The sequence below is a fragment of the Meles meles genome, chromosome 12 (assembly GCF_922984935.1).
Source record: "Meles meles chromosome 12, mMelMel3.1 paternal haplotype, whole genome shotgun sequence".
In the NCBI taxonomy this organism is placed as follows: domain Eukaryota; kingdom Metazoa; phylum Chordata; class Mammalia; order Carnivora; family Mustelidae; genus Meles; species Meles meles.
The window spans coordinates 59,982,078-59,999,356 of NC_060077.1; the positions used below are offsets into that span (position 1 = coordinate 59,982,078).

Below are 17,279 nucleotides of genomic sequence, written 5' to 3' on the forward strand. Positions count from 1 at the left end.
TGCGGGGCTCGATCCCAGGACCCTGGGATCATGACCTGAGCCGAAGGCAGAGGCTTTAACCCACTGAGCCACCCAGGTGCCCCCCATTTATATTCTTAATGAGTCCTATTTAATTCATGCGTTTAAAAAGTGTATTTGTTTAAGATGATCCACCTGAGGAAGTACAAATTTATGATTTTGTAGTTCAAACACCATTTCAGTTGTTGATTTAGTGGAAATTGTTCCTAACTCCTGAATTAGCAACAATTATTTGCTTCCAAAATGTTTTGTAATTTAGAAGTGGAGCATTACATGTACAGGAAAATTAAATCAGCTGGATAATTAGAACAACTGAGAATGAAAAATAGTACATCTAAGTGTGTGCTTCCAAGTCACCCAAGTGGCCATCACTGGGGAGTGATGGACACCCAGCTCCGCAGATGCTTTAGGGTCAGCGTGTGCTGGGCCGTTGCACGTCTGGGGCTGAATGCAGCAGGTTCCTTGCTCATGGCTGGTGGGGCTGGAAGAGGTTTGCATGGACCAGTCACTGTGTCTGTGGAGACTCGGGTGTGCTCACCTCCTCATCTCCTGTTAGAGGGGCTAGACAGCTGGAGTCTATTTAACACATTTCCCTCTGTTCATTTTGATATAATCTAGAAGTTAACTGACTTAGGTGGAAACAGGAAGAAATGGGTTTTGGTCAAATGGAAAAGATACTCCTAGAGGCCCTGCACCGCAAGGTAAGTAGGGTGCTTTCTGTGATTGTGTCAGCAGCTGGTTTTCCTGTACTGGTAGGAGGGGTTATTGCAGTACTCGGGACTCTTCGCTGGACCCAGTCAAGAGGGGGTCTTGTCTCTTGCACTTCCAGAAAATAAACTAGAAAGCTCAATTTCCTTCTGAATCACTGCCCCTTAATAGCCTCTGCCTAGAAATGCTTTTAAACCTGTACTGCTGTCTGGAAGGGGGTTCCAGGGGTGGACAGCGACATGCTTCTGCGCAGGGAAGTGGGCTAGGAAATGGAGACAGTTGCCCAGTCCTAAAAACACTTGAATTGTGGACCCAATGGAATACTTATACTTTTGCAAACTTCAACTTTCAAATACTAAAAAATGTGGTAGCTGTGCAGGAAGAGCTGTGTGCTGGGGAAAGCTTTTACAGCTGCTTTATTTGGTCTCTGAAAAAAATGTCCTAGATGATACACTGATTTGAACAAGGTCATCTTTACTAGAACTCAGTACATAGCAGCTGGTGGTAGAGCTGGACACAGGATTAGAGCAATTCAGTCAACATCAGAGCCCTTCTTGACTCAGAAGGTTAAGGCATAAGATTGGAAATGACAAGGGAAAAGAGTTGATTCCTACCTTAACCCAACCTTGGAAATGCAGTCTCAATTAAAAGAAATGGGTTCTAATCCAGCTTCCCCTCTCAGCAGGTGGTATGAAAAAAATTAATTTGAATCTCATTGGAGGAAAAACTGTCTTGAAATTGTAAAGGTTGTGGAATTTGACAACTTCTTCAACCAACATATGTATATAGAAGTTCACCCTTGGGTTAAACTCTCTAAGGGTGTATTTATGGAAAAATGATATAAGATGAATTTTTGAATATGCTTGTGCTTGACTGAATTCTTCCTGTTTTTAATGGATAATATTGAAGGTGATTTCCCATTTTTTAAAAAATGGTCTAAAACATGATTTGTAGAGTTAGTAGTAATTAAAGCCACAGTAGTCCATTTTAGAATCACATTTTTTAAAGGAAAAAGGTTTTTTTTAATTGAAGTTACTTAATAAGCCTATGTTCTGGAACCCTAATACTGTGTTTCAGAACCTGTGTGTGGCCATAGTCTAGAGCCACCCGTGGGAGATGAGCCTCAGGAGCCTCGACACATGTAAATGCACCCTCAAGAGAAATCTGCCTTCACCTGTCCCCCAAGGGATGACCTTATTTACAAATAAAGCTTAAAAGTGGGCAGTTGGGAACTGGAGCCGTGGTAAAGGTAAGCAGTTTTAACCTTAACCTTTAAAGCAGAGGTTTAATCTTGCCCTTAAAAGTTAGTCTTTATTTGCAGCCTTTGCTTGAAGAACAAGGTCTTTCCCTTAGTTGGACTTGAACCATTCTGAGGGCTGTGTGTCCCTGCTCTGGTTGGTCTCCAAGGTATTCTTTGTCAGTCTTGATGCTGTGGGAAAAGGTAACCGATCTCCAGAGGAATGGTAGATACTTTGAGAACTCTTCTTCTTTCTGAGCGCAGGAGGGTGTTCTCAAAGCCAGGCTCGCCTGTTCCTTTAAGGACAGAGGAGAGAAGGTGCTCAAAGAGGCAGAAACTTGTTCTTTTCTTTCTGTCCGCTTTCCACGCTGGACACGGCAGAGGCCAACAGGCCGAGCTGCCTCATAGCCTTTGACTGCCACATGGGGCAAAGCTCAGAACCTGCACAGCCCGCTGGGCCTTTCTGCAGTTCAGGGACATGCTGCCTCATCCCTGACTTTCCCTGTGAGTCAAGAGGTATAAAAAGAACATATAAAGTAGGATATGATGCTGTCTTTTTTTTTTTTTTTAAAGGTATTATTTATTTATTTGACAGACAGAGATCACAAGTAGGCAGAGAGGCAGTCAGAGAGAGAGGAGAAAGCAGGCTCCCTGCCAAGCAGAGAGCTCAATGTGGGGCTCAATCCCAGGACCCTGGGATCATGACCTGAGCCGAAGGCAGAGGCTTTAACCCGCTGAGCCACCCAGGTGCCCCAGGATGCAGTGTCTTACTGAGAAAAAGACTGTCTTCAGGTGATTTCTTGAGTACCGTAGGAGTATAAAAGGGCTTCGCAGCAGAATTACTCTGAGCATTGTAAGGCGAAGACAAGTCCCGTGCGGTCTGGGTCAGGGCTGCCCTGTAGAACTCTCCGTGGTGACAGAAATATTCTATATATGCACCATTCTGTAGGGTAGTCCCTAAACTTACGTGGTCACCAAACACTTGACATGCTGCCAGAGAGACTGAGGAATAGAGTTTTAGATTTTAAGTTCAGATGGCTACAGTGGTCAGTCGCTGGAGTACTGGATAGCACAGGTATGAGAGAATACACCTTTGTATATACTCTGTTACTGTTTTATTCATTTTACATACTTTTTGTATGTAAACTGCTTTGGCCTACGTTTACTCCAAGAAATGAACACCTTGTCTACAAAACTATGTCCAACGAAGGCTGGAGTCACATTATAAAGGAAGAAGGGAAAAAGAAGGGACTATTCTGATTGCTCACCTATGAGCTGATTTAATCCTCACAACAGCTCCATAACGGAGGCTGTTTACTAACCAGGGCATGCTCAGCTAGAAAAACAATCTAGTCTGGGTTAGCTTAAACCAAAGAAGAAAACTCATCGCAAGACCCCAAGGGTTAAAGTGTAGTCAGTATAAACTGGTACCTACCTACTGCCCGTGACCTGCAATCAGGGGGCCAGAGTTCTACTACACAAGTATGGCTACTTAGGGATGCTGTGTCTGAGTGGGTACTGCATTGAATAGAAAACAGTATATTATATATATATATTGCAATCCTTAGAGCAACTGTTAAAAATGTAATGCAAAGAACTGTAACTTAAAAGCCAACAGGTGAATTAAAATGGAGTTATTTAAAAAATTAAAATTGGAAGGAAGAGCAAAGACCAGATATATAGAAATGCTTGGTCACAAGAATTGCTGAAACTGGGTGATGCATACATGGGTTCGTTATTCTACCTATCTTTGTAAATATTTTAAATTCTCCATAATAAAAGGTTTAAAAAATACATGTGTTCACACAGGGCCCCTTGGTTCTTCTGATCCAATCATTGTCCATGCTTTTCTAGATGAAAAACAGCTTTTGAGCTCTTGTCAATGCAGTGCAAGCACAACCCCTCAGACCCGTTAGGTGGAAAGCTTCGGGCTCGGTCAGCATTCTTGTCACAAGAGCAGTTGATGAAGAGTCCTGGTATTTCCTTGCAGTTTTGACTGAGTGGGTCTGGAGTGGGACAGGAGTATCTGATTTTCTACACACAAGTCCAGTGACACGGATGCATGTTCAGGTTTGGGGAGGCGCGGTGTCAAGGGAGAGATTCTATGGATTATTTTGAGCAGGTAGCCGCCGCCCCCCCCCCCCCCAAGTCCCATCCTTTGCTGGGGCACTTCCCGGCTGTAGGACTCACGCAGCACGAGGATGTGGCACTTCACGCACAATCTTAACTACGCCAGTGCATCGTGAGGCATCCCGCCACTGGTTCTCATTTTGTGATTCCAGCATAGTCTCTCTTTCTGGGCAGCTGATTTACGGTAGAGCCTCCTGCCATGTCAGTTGCTTTGGTTTGGAGACACAACTCTCACGGGTGAGTTTTCTCCCCAGCTAGCACACCGAGCTTACGGGTTTGTCTGCACCTTTCCCCAGGAGAGCTCCCTTCTTCCTTCACGGGGGCGGCTTCATAGGCACGTGATGGGCATCATCACAGGGTGCCCCACAGCCACTGGGCCTCATGTGGTTGAATGCTCTCCTGTCACTGTCTGGAGTTCTTAATCTTCTCTTTGAACGTGTGTTTTTAAGTGAAGTCTGATGAGATAAAGCCACATACACAGGAGCAGAGGCGATCCCTGCAGGGTGACCACTGCTCCCCACCACCCCATTCACTTGGAGCCTTTGTGATGCCGGTGTGCACAGAATTCCAGCAGACCCACCACGTGCAGGTTGAGAAGAGATTCAATATAACCAAGTTATTCCTACAACTGAGTAAGTGGGGGCACTGAGAGTCCCAAGAGGCCGTGCTTTCCATTGGAATCAGACTTGATTTGAATGCAAAGGGAAGGTAATGGCATTCTAAGGAGTGTGAATGACCCTGGAACCCTGTCATATCCTTTTTCTACTCTTGTTACTTTTATTTTACTCCTGTCATTTTCCTTCGTTAGCCATCCACATCTGCTGAAAATGATGACTTAGGAGAAAAAGAAAACAGGGCAGCTCCTAGTTTTTCTTTTAGTCCTTCCTTACTGATCAGTAAGGTGAAAGACTGTTGATAGAATGTGTACGTATCAAGGAGGGAAATAATAGTTGAGCGAGGCTTTTCTGCGGTGTTTCCAGTGTTCTAGTGAGGACAAAATATGCATATCATACAAAATGTATACATAAGCTATGAAATACAAATTGTCTAATTTTGGTGATTCTGCATGAGTTCACTGCTCTTCTAGTTGCATTTAAAACTGGAATTGTGTACTATAAAGATGAATAAAATTAATGCTGATAATTTAGAATTTAAATTTTTTCATTACTTAGGACAGCATTAAGTAGCAAGTAAAAACCCCGCATAACAAGACGTGAGAAAGACCATGGAAGAAAGAACATTTCAGTACTTTTAATGGTACTATTTTCCTAATTTTTGGACATGAGGCCCCACATCTTTGTTTCGCTCTGGGTCCTGTACCTCAGGTAGCCAACCTGGCTCTTCACTGCTCTCCTTTCCTTCGCGGAGCCCCCTTCCTTCTCTCTTCTATAGCCTCCTGAGGACTCCCACTGATGTGAAGGGCACCACTGCTCTCCTAGTTCCTCTGCTGCTGCACCTGTGAGAACTAGAAAAGGGCCAGGGCTGAGTTCAAAGTAACTCAAGGGACCCACCAGCACTAGAGGCTGGCTGGCTGTAGGACAGAAGGACATGACTGCTCTATGCTCTTCTAACTCTGACTTGTCCTGGAGCAGCTGCCACATGCTGGAATCACTGATCTTGTGTGGTTGGCTCTCCCTTTGATTTGATCCATTCTGGCAAAACAATTCTTCTAATAGACTAAACTTCAGCTATTATCCTTGACAGCTTGGTCCTTCTTTGTCCCTTTCTGCCACTCCATGAATTGATGAAAGCTGGGGGTAGTAGACAGGACGGGTGGACAACTCTTGTCAATAGTGATTTCATAAAAACGCTTTATGAGGAGTCGTGGAAAACAATGCTTGGGAGTTTTTGTTTTTATATTAAGGTTAAGCAGAGAATTACTCCTCTTAAAAAAAGAAAAAAGAATTTTGGCAATGTATAAACACACTGCAAAACTGGAAACAACAAACTTTTATAGGAAGCTGAAAAAGGACCAGAGAGAATTAGGAAAAATAAAAAGAATATATACAACTGTATCTTCAAGAATTTTCATGGAACATTATGAGCCATCAAATCAAGATATCCAGATTTTCTAACAAAAATGAACTGATCTGAGTAAGGCAGCATGAAAATATTCTAATACAGTGCTGCTCAACAGAACTTTCTGTGGTGATGGAAATGTTCCATTATCTCTGTGGACTACAGAAGCTACTGGCCACACGGATGCACACAATGTGGCTAATGCAACTGAGGAACTGAATTTTTAATGTAGTGTAAACAGCCACTGTGACTAGTGATTACCACCTGAACAGCACAGTTCTAATGCCTCATGGGTCAAAATCAGTGGTTTCTTCATGGGATTTCTCATCACCGCTGACAGGTGTAGAGGGTTGGGGGTGGAAAGAGAGGAAGCTCTTAACAGCTCTATTTAACACTTACGTTCTGAAACTCTAAGAGGCAAGAGGGGAGGCAAGGACTCTGGGGGAGACCTGAGAATGCCCTTGAACTCCTGGCTAATGCCAATGGAAGCAGAAGGCCTAGGATTTGGCTCACTGTGATGGGAAGAGGGCTATGGTACAACTCATAGAATCTGAGGCTTGGGCCCTCTGTGCATGGAAATCATGCTGAGGGGCTCATGGGAAGGTGGGGTGCTCATTTCCGGACAGGGTTTCCAGGGCTAGAAGAGGATTTAGAGGTGGAGGGAGGACCTGGCGGCCCTTTCTGGCCACCTGCAGGCTGGACTGGCCCTTTCTTTTTGGGGATTAAGGTCTTGTTCTTGCTCTTGAACACTTTGCTGGGATCCAGCTTGTTCACGAAGGAGTTGGTCTCTTCTGCAAGTAGGTCTGTGTTGTAGGTGATGGGTTTATACATGTTGAACCACTGCTGTAAGGGAGAATTGGGAGAGGTCAAAATTCGAAGGAGAAAGGCGACTGTTTATGTTCTTTAGTGGGGAACCAGAGGTAGAGAGGTGGGGAAATAAGGCAAAGAGAACAAACATTTTTATGAAAAAAGCCTTGAAAATCTGTTAGGACTTCCTTTAGGTGAAAGTGGTGGCACACATATTGCTTTATTAAGTCTCGTAACCTTTAAACTAAATCCAGCACAAGGACTGAGAATGCGAGTAAACTTCCTTCCTTCTGATCTAGTGAGCCCTGAGCATGGGGATGTGGGTCCCGGAGCATCAGTGTCCTTCTAATTGTCCTGTCCTCACACCAGCTACCGCCCGTCAGGTGGATATGGCAGCACTTCGCCACAGGGAAGGTGCATGACAGAGGCCAGTGGCAGGCCCTGGCTGTGGGAAGCTGTGTGTGCTGGTGCTCTCTTTCCCTTCTGAGCAAAGAGCATCACATTTATTGACCTCACAATGGTAGGTGACATTTGGGCAAAGTAAGGCCCAGCAGATGAATACATGCCTGGCGCTGAGTCCCTGAGTCACTGCCACCCAGCCCACGTTCTTCCAGGCACACCTGGTCTCAAACTAGGCGGTAAATGAGCATTCCAGGAGACTGTGTTTGAAATGTCGCCCGGATCTATTACACAAACAAGGCGCATCCATACAACGCATATTCTGTATTACTAAAAACGACAGTTCTGTAGGTACTAGTAGGGAATGAACCCCAAGACGGGCTGTTAAGTGAAAAGAAGGTGCACAATGACGTGAGAAGTATAGTGCACTTGTGATTTAGAAAAAAGGAACCGAAAACCATATGCCTGTATGCCTTCTAGGCAAAAGTACTGTGTGAAAAGCACAAGAAAAACGGAAACAACGGCTGCCTCTGGGGGAGGCTGGGAGGCTGGAGACCCTGGGAATAAGACTGACTTTGCACCCTTCCTGCGTACATGTCCTATCTATCTAAAGCCAACACTCAGACCTAAGCCCCCACTAAAATTTAATTAGAAAGAAAACTCCCAGGTGATTATGAGGATCAGCCAAGTTTGGGAACCACTTAGTTCAGTACTAAGTCAGTCCATCCACCTTCACTGGCACCATCTGCCTTGCTTAATGAAAATGCAGGTTCCTGGGCTCCATCCTAGGTCTTCTGAATCAGACAGGGAAGCTGGGAATCTGTATTTAAGCATTTCCTCAGAGATTCTGATACGGTCCACAGATAGGAGATAGCTCATGTCTCTCCCTTACCTTGGCCTGCGGGCTAATGCCATAGCTGGTGAAGGCGTACTGCCACTGCGGCAGGCCCAGGTGCGTGATGAGCAGGCGATAGTAAGCGGTGAAGGTGTCTGTGAGAAAATGCCAGTATAATGCTCGGTCCAGGAACCAGATCTCAGTGTCTTGTGCTAACGCTGAAATAGCAAACAAAAGAAAGAAATGAACAGATGGCGTAAGACTTTTCTCTTTTTATCTGTAAAGCCAATATACTCTCATGGTTTAAAAAAAAAATTCCAGTAGTGGAAGGATGAAAAATACAAGTGAAGAGTTCCTCAGGCCCATTCTCCCGTGGCCACTGTTAGGGGTTTTATTGGTCTTCTTGTACAAATACCTGATCAGTCAGCTGACTGACTTATGTGCTGGGCATTGGCCATCTGTACATTCAGGCTGACCATTCAGCAGTCCCCCACCCCACTGGGCAGACTGGGGGTCTCAGTTTTCCTGATGGAGACAGACTCAGAAAGCCTAATTTCTTTTCTTTTCTTTCTTTTTTTTTTTTAAGATTTTATTCATTTATTTGAGAGACAGACCATGAGCTAAAGAGCACAAGCAGGGGGAGTGGGAGAAGCAGACTCCCCACTGAGCAGGGAGCCCAATGTAGGGCTCCATCCCAGGACACTGGGATCATGACCGGAGCCAAAGGCAGCCACTTAAGCAACCGAGGCATCAGGCACCCCAAGGCTCTGGTTTTCTGAAGAGGTCTCTGTCAGGAAGCTGAAGGGCCGTGAGCAGCCACTGTGCAGGAGCCCAAACCCGCTCCTGCCCTGGGTCCTGCCTGTGCTGTTGCGGGAGGTCTGGACTCAGCGGAAACAGGCACGGTCCCAGCAGTGCCAGCCTCGCACTCACTTCTGACCTTCCATTCTTCCTCCTGCAGGCCCCTAGTTCATCTCTTGTCTAATGGCTATGATGGCTTCCTCAGTGGTCCCCACCCTCCAGTCTCTTCTTCTAAGACTTCCCATGCAAATGTACATTTCCATCTTAATTTGGCTGTTCCTTGACTGCACTTCCCAGTGTCATGTTCAAACTCCTTCCAAGCTGTGCATGAAGGGGAACAACTGTCCTTCTGGCTCCATCTCCTTATCCACAAGATGAACCAGGCAGCCCTGTGATTTGAAATTATCATTCCTTCCAAATCAGCTGTACTTTCCCATGGCAGAGCTTTACCTAGTCTCTTTGCCTACATGCTTCCCTTACCCCACAATCTCTCCTGCCCCACCCTTCTCCACAATCCAAGATGTGGATGAAAGGCTACTTTGCAAAGTTGGTTCCTCCTTTCTCTAGGGGTAAAATCCTGGCGTCTGTATCTTCTCACCCGTACAGGCTGAGAGCTACCTGGAGAGGGGTGGGCCTTGTCCATAGTCCTAGCGCAGGGCCTGAACTGTTGCTGGGCCTGAACAGCTCATAGCTGTTGCTCAGGGGCCAGAGCCTTTTCCTCTTGAATTCTCATCTGAGGTCTCAGACTGATGTCTACTCATTCAGGTTTTTAGTGTTGTTAACTTGCCTACGTAGAGAAGTGTGTAAGAAAGATAATGCTTTTCTGGGATGCTTTTCTGATGTGTGAACCCGTTGGAGGAATGTTTATAGAGGAATGTTCTATAGAGCCTGTTTATAGAAACAGAATGACTATTTCTTTTAGTTTTTACTCACTTATTTTCCTTTTCCCATTCTTTCTGCAGTAACTCACAAATGATGACAGCTTAAAAAAGGAGTCTAGTGATTGGCCTAGAAGGGAATGCTCAGGGAGGACCAAAGGGGCTTACTGGGTCTTTACATCTCCAAGAGACCTGGCTGCATCTCATGGGTCCAGAGAGGAGTGTGCCTTTTGTGTCATGACTGGAGAGCAGGATCATCCTGCCACACCCAGCTGCAGGGCCACGCCTGTCAATGATTCCTACCTGGTTTCCCTCTTTTGTAGACAAGGCAAACCTTCCCATTCCCATTGCAAGGATCCAGCTCAAATATCACGCTGCGAGAATCAAAGTGAGGCTTCTCTGGCTGGTTCTCACTGGCTGCAAACCCAGAAGGTAACAGTTACGTTCACATACTCAACTCAAACACATACTTATCCAGCACTGCTAGGGTTGGGGGGTGGGGGAGAAAAACAGAAAAAAGCCTTATCTCGGACATATTCTTAACTACTATCTCCAATGTGGGCCAAATGAAATTTTTTTTGAAGATTTACTTCAGGGGCACCTGGGTGGCTCAGTTGTTAAGCGTTTGCCTTCAACTCAGGTCATGATCTCAGGGTCCTGAGATGGAGCCCCGCATTGGACTCCCTGCTCAGCAGGAAGCCTACTTCTCCCTCTCTCACTCGCCCTGCTTGTGTTCCTTCTCTCGCTGTGTCTCTGTCAAATAAAAAAAAAATAATCTAAAAAAAGTTAAGATTTCAGGAAGACAAAGAGCAAGTGGGAGGAGAGGGGGAGGAAGAGAATCTTCAAGTAGACTCCCCACTGAGCGTGGGACCCCGAGATCTTGACACGACCTGAGCTAAAGCCAAGAGTCAGGCACTTAACTGAATGAGCCCCCCAGGCACCTCGCAATGAATTCTATATTCTGTATGCCCAGGATCTTACCCACGTCTAAGCCTTTTGTCTGGCCTTCTCTATCACAGACAGACAGTGTCAAAGAATCTAGGGGACAGTGACACAGGAAAACAAACTGAACTTCCTGAGAGTGGGAATATATAAAGGCAAAATAATCTGGCCTGACGTTGCAATCTCTTTTTCCCAGATAACTGCTTTCCCCTTATTTATAGCACTTTATGATATTTTGATTAGAATCTCTTTTCCTTGGCCTAAAATATATTTATAATATTTAATATTAATTACATTATAATTAATGATAAGCCTGGCTCAATCAGAAATACCTACCTAGTAATCACAAATAATGGAGTACCAGAAAAGAAAGCCATTTTTAGAAATGCAAGCATCAGAAACCTTTTCTGCTTCTTTTGTTACAGCTATTATGTAATAAAGATTAATATTAGTGAGTAAGGGTTAGAATTTACAAACCTAGGAGAGACTGGATAAAACAAAGCCTATAAGAAGGCTACTTTTTTACTTGTACATATAGTCATACATATAATTTTAGGCAAATGCGGAGATATTTACATTTCTAACTAAAAAATGTTTTAAACATGGCTTTTCCTTCCCCTGGAGGTTACACTTTAACGCTCTTCTTCTTCTTTTTTTTTTTTTTAAAGACTTTATTTTTTTGACAGACGGAGATCACAAGTAGGCAGACAAGCAGGCAGAGAAAGAAGAGGAAGCAGGCTCCCTGCTGAGCAGAGAGCCCGATGCAGGGCTCCATCCCAGGACCCTGAGATCATGACCTGAGCCGAAGGCAGAGGCCCCAACCCACTGAGCCACCCAGGCGCCCTTAATACTCTTCTTGATCTTATGTGGTCTTCGATTCATGGAGTGCAACAGGTTCCACCTGGCTTCCTGGGTCTAGGCTGTGGACTGGAAAACTCTCTCAAGTCATAAGCTGAGGTTTCCCTTCTTTATTTACATCTCTCAGGCTCATGGTCCTTCACTGCCTTGTGAAATCCATTTTTATGTATCTTCTCTGTTGTTGTTGTTCCAAGAGGGCAGATAAATCAGGTCTGTGACTCCCGTTTTCAGTGAAATCCAAAGTCCAGACTGTAGGGTCTCAGCTCCAGCAGTCCTGCCCTAATTGATGCTGACGAGGCCTGCCCACAGAGGAAAGATTATAAAATAGGACACTCACTCAGTGTGGCTCCCTTCTCCCATTTGTAGATGCCACTCCAGTTTCTGCTCATTTTTGGTTATTCTCCAATCTTTTTTAGGTTATTGCCTGAAGTTTTCCCAGAGTTTATAGTAGTCTTTGACTTGGTAAAAGGTACTCTGCCATTAGCAGAAGAGGAAGAGGAAGTCAATATTTGAATTTTTTTTTTTTAACCAAATATGCAATGTCTTAGTTTCTCACTGAAATTTTAGTTTGGGTTTAATCCCCATGTATGCATTAGCATTACTGTGCCTAATAATTCACTCTCAGGAATACCCGTGAATCTCTTTCTTGTTACCTGTTATTTGTGCTGGTTCTTGTTCATGGTGGTGTGTTTTTCATGTGCCTAGTTTTTTTTTTTTTTTAAAGGAAGTATTTTTTTGAAAAATTATTTATAAAAACAATTTGAGGTCTAAGATACCATTATCATCCTTCAGGGTGGAATTTTCTTTTTAAATAAGAGCTTTACTGAGATATAATTCACCTACCATACCATTTACTCATTTGAAGAATACAATTTAATGGTTTTTATAATATTTACAGTTATATAACCATTAAGACAATCAATTTTAGAACATTTCTCTAGAGTGAATTTGTTTCTGCTATGCCCCTGAGGAGATCAGTAACCTCAAATCATTTTAGTCCAATTTCCAGATTTAACATTTTCTGGGCCACACAGAGGACTTACACTTGGGTTTCAGTCCAGGAGAAAAATGGTTACTTTTGGTTTATTCTGTCTTCTGGGTACTGCTCTTGATGGTGCCAACCCAAAAAGTAGCAAGTTTTTATGGGTGTCATCTTTGGTAAGGCCTGGGCTCTGTTTTATTCCCCTGGTCTCAAAAGGGGCAAATCCACAGCGTTCCAGCATCCTCATAGCCTGTTGTGAAGAGGGTAATCAATGTAATACAGGTGCTTAAATCTCTTCCCCGCTGGATTTCTGTCTCCTGGATGTTAATCTGATATTACCTCATCACCTTGTTAGCTCTCTGATGTTTTTAGGGAAGTGGCTTTTATATTTCGCTTTGACTTCTCAGTTGTCCTCAGGAGGAAGGCTTCTCTGAGTTACCTGTCTGCCATTTCCAGAAGAGGAAATCTCATCAGTTTAAGTATGCTCCTAAAAATAACATACAGATGAACTTTGCTTTTTGTATCAATCTAACAGTCTTTATTTTTCAAAAGGGAAATTTAGGGGCGCCTGGGTGGCTCAGTGGGTTGGGCCTCTACCTTCAGCTCAGGTCATGATCTCAAAGTCCTGGGATCGAGCCCCACATCGGGCTCTCTGCTCAGCGGGGAGCCTGCTTCTCCCTCTCTCTCTGCCTGCCTCTCTGCCTACTTGTGATTTCTCTCTCTCTGTGTCAAATAAATAAATAAAAAACCTTTAAAAAAAGGGGGGGGGGGCGCCTGGGTGGCTCAGTGGGTTAAAGCCTCTGCCTTTCGCTCAGGTCATGATCCCAGGGTCCTGGGATCGAGCCCCGCATCAGGCTCTCTGCTTGGCAGGGAGCCTGCTTCCTCCTCTCTCTCTCTCTGCCTGCCTCTCTCCCTACTTGTGATCTCTATCTGTCAAATAAATAAATAAAATCTTAAAAAAAAAGGGGGGGGTAATTTAATCCCAGCACATTTAATATCAAGATTGATCAGTCTTGTTTTATTTCTCCTAATGTTTTGTTTCCTAATTCTTATTTTTCCTCCTGTGATTCAATATTCCCTTATTAAGTTAAAAAATTTAATGTAGATTTTTATTCATTTAGTGGTTATCTTCCTCCTCCCCTACACTCCCCCTTTGCATGATTAGATCAATAGGACTTTATCGTATTTGAAAACAACAGACCATTATTTCTCCTAAACAGTGTGGCATGCAGAATTCTAAGGCCCTCAAGATTTCTGCTCCTGACATCTATATCTTGCAGGACCTCCTGCCCTTGAGTACAGTCAGGACCTGAGAATATGATGTAGCAGCCACTCCCTTGATTAGCTTACATGATAGGAGACTGTTAAAGCAGATTGCAGAGGCCATTTCCCTGCTGGCTGAGAAGTAAACTTGCCATGTTGTGAGAGGGTCACATGGCTAGAATCTAAGGGTATTTTAAAGATGCTGAGAGTGAGCCCTGGCAAATGGCCAGCAAGAAATAGGGAGTCCCAGAACAGCAAGAAACTGAGGAAGGCCATCCACTAGTGAGCTTGGAAGAGGCCTCTGGGCCTCAGATGAGATTGCAGTATCAGGGGATACCTTCATTTTAATCAAGACATTACTTATTTCTGGCTGAATTCTTGACTCATGAAACTGTTATATAATAAATTTGTGGTATTTTAAAACATTAAGTTTGTGGTAATCTATTACGCAAAAATAGAAAGCTCAAACACCAGGGTAATTTTGTTTCCCCCAACAAAGTGTACTATTTCTTCCCTATAATAGGAGGAGACCTTCCACTTTCTGCTGCTCTTCCTCCTTTGTCTTATATTTTCTACTATTAAGGACCTCAGGAACACTCTATATATTACTTACTAGGGCTGCTGTAACCAAGTACCAAAACTGAGCAGCTTGAACAACAGAAATCTGTAGTCTCACAATTCTAGAGGCTACAAATCCAGGATCAAAGTGTTGGCTGAGTTGGTTCCTTTGAGGGCTGTGGGGAAACAAATCTGTTCAATGCTTCTCCCCTAACTTCCGGAGTTTCCTAGCAAATTATGGCTGTCCTTAATATGTAGAAGTCCCACCCATCTCTGCCTTCATCTTCAAATGGCATTCTTCCTGTGTCTCCAAATGTCTTCAAGGATGTCAGTCATATTGCATTGGGATCCACCCTACTCCAGTATGACCTCATCTTAACCACTTACATCTGGAATAACCCAATTTCTAAATAAGGTCATATTTATTATGAACTGGGGGTTAGGACTTCATTATGTGAATTGGGAGGGGGTGGGCATTAATTTAACCCATAATACTTTTATATCTCCCTTTTTCCTTTCTTTTAGGTTTAGCTGAGACAGTATACAGTTGACCCTTGAACAACACACAAACTGAACTGCATGGCTCACGTATGGATTTTTTTACAGTGCTGTCAACGTATTTTCCTTTCCTTACTATTTCCATAACATTTACTTTTCTCTTAATTTATTGTAGGAATACAGTGTATACTACACATAACATACAAAATATGTGTTGACTGTTATTGGTAAGACTTCCAGTCAACAGTAGGTTATTAGTAATTAAGTTTTGGGGGAATCAAAAGTTCTACTGGGACTTTCGACTTCATGGAGGGTCAGTGTCTTCAACCTCCGCATTGCTCAAGTATTAACTACAGTAGGTTTTACAATATTCCTTGCACTGTGTCCCCGTTTCCAAGAGTTTTTTTTTTCTCTTTTTTCAAAGATTTTAGAGAGAGAGCACAGGCATGCGGGGGAAGAGATAAAATGGGGGCAAAGGGTGAGGGAGGGAAGCAGATGCCTGCTGAGCATAAAGCCCAATATGGGGCTCAATCTCATGACCTGAGCCACCCAGGTGCCCCTGTGTTGTGTAACTATTACATAAGAATTCTTAGGGGGCACCTGGGTGCTCAGTCAATTGAATGTCTAATGCTTGATTTCGGCTCAGATCATGATCTCAGGGGATTGAGCCCCACGTCTGGCTCTGCACTCATCAGGGAATCTACTTCCTCTTCCTGTGTCTGCATCCCCACCGAGCTTGTACTCTCTCTCAAATAAATAAAAGCTTAAAAAAAAATTATACAACACATTCCTATCTAGGAAGATTCCTATCTATTAAGATTAAATGCACCCATAACTCTTTCATGGGAGGTTCACTGATCCCTTGTTTCCTTTCCTCCCACATCTTGGGACCTCCATTCAGTCGCATTTGTCTTCTGGTTGGAGTACTAATATTCTTGAAGTTTTACATATCCTTCCATATTTTTTAAAATAAACTGAGAGGTATATATGGTCTGTATACATAGGATTCTATTTTTACTCCTTGTTCCTCAGTAACGTGTACATGCTTTTTATCTCTAGTTTCCACTGCCACAAGCGAGAAGTCTGGTATCAGTCTGATTATTTCATCACAAGTAATTTATTTTTGCCTAGAAACCTACAATTCTTTCCCACATTATACAATACCTAGGTGTGTCTTTTCTCAGCAGTTCAATCTGGGTCTCAGAGAGCCCTTTCAATTTGCAGAGAAATTTTCTTTTATTAGTGTTTCTTGCCTTTCTATCTAGTCTTTTTCTTATGAACACCAGTAATGACAATGAAAGGACTCTGGATGTATTTTCTATTTTTCTTTTATTTTTTTACGATTTTATTTACTTGACAGAGACAGAGAGATAGTGAGAGAGCGAACACAAGCAGGAGGAGTGGGAGAAGCAGGCTTTTCACTGAGCAGGGAGCCTGATGTGGGGCTCGATTCCAGCACCCTGGGATCATGACCTGAGCTTAAGGCAGACACTTGACAACTGAGCCACCCAGGTACCCTATTTTCTACTTTTCTTACCCTTCCACCTTTCCCCTCATAATTTCCCCCTTTTAAATTTATCTGTGCTTTTAAATATGTTTTGCACTTGGTTTATCAGGCTACTAACTTAAATCTTATTTATATTCTTCAGTTTATCAATTGCTTGAGAAATTTTACTTTTCTTCTATAGGAAGCCTTTATGCTGTCTTAAATGTCTCTAACAGATCTGATTCTTGTTTTACTTAGGTTTTCATGTGTTCTTTAGCAGTTTTATTTGCCTGGTTGTATATCCTGATATTTTTTCCTGATTGTCCACTATTTGAGTACCCTGAGAAAAGTATTTTTCCAATTAGATTTAATAAGACTTAGGGTCTAACTACTGGACTGTTCTAAAAAGTGTGAACTCAGCAGGTGCCAGAAGGCCAAGTGGTTTCTATCTCTATGGGTATGTAGGACAATGTCGTCTCTATTCCTAGCTATGTTGTCCTTTGCTGAGGGCCCTTGAAATCCTCTCTAGTACCCAGTCCACCTCTATTTTCCAACTTTGTCAAAGGGAGGGAAGACTAGTTCTACTTATTTAACAACTTGTTTGCCTTTGGGTATTCAAAAGCCCCAGCACACACATGAAGCATATATGACCTTTTCCCTTCTTGAGGACTCCACACATCTCTGAGTGGTGGGTCTTCCCAAGGCCTCTCTCCAGGCTTTGCTCCTGGATCCCTCTAGTACAGGCATAGCTTGTTTTATTGTGCTTCACAGATAGTGGGGGTTTTTTTGCTTTTTTTTTTTTTTTTTTTTTTTTAAACACATTGAAGGTTTGTGCCAACCTTATGTTGGTGTTTTGGCACCAT

The 17,279-nt window shown here is 43.4% G+C and overlaps 1 protein-coding gene across 2 annotated transcripts in view; it reads right to left on the bottom strand.

The window, feature by feature from the left end:
* Positions 1–5,329: 5,329 nt before the first annotated feature.
* The window catches only part of TPGS2 (tubulin polyglutamylase complex subunit 2), a 68,161-nt gene continuing 56,211 nt past the window's right edge, over positions 5,330–17,279 (bottom strand). Inside the window, exons 5-8 of one of the 2 annotated variants that reach the window (XM_046024697.1) lie at positions 10,133–10,246; positions 8,211–8,371; positions 6,802–6,955; positions 5,330–5,558 (exon numbers count right to left, since the gene is read on the bottom strand). In XM_046024697.1, coding sequence (XP_045880653.1) covers positions 5,362–5,558; positions 6,802–6,955; positions 8,211–8,371; positions 10,133–10,246 — 626 coding nt within the window. In that variant the 3' untranslated portion in view covers positions 5,330–5,361. Of the gene's footprint in view, positions 5,559–6,801; positions 6,956–8,210; positions 8,372–10,132; positions 10,247–11,597; positions 11,929–17,279 lie in introns of those variants that run through there. The other variant, XM_046024699.1, reaches the window with a different exon arrangement.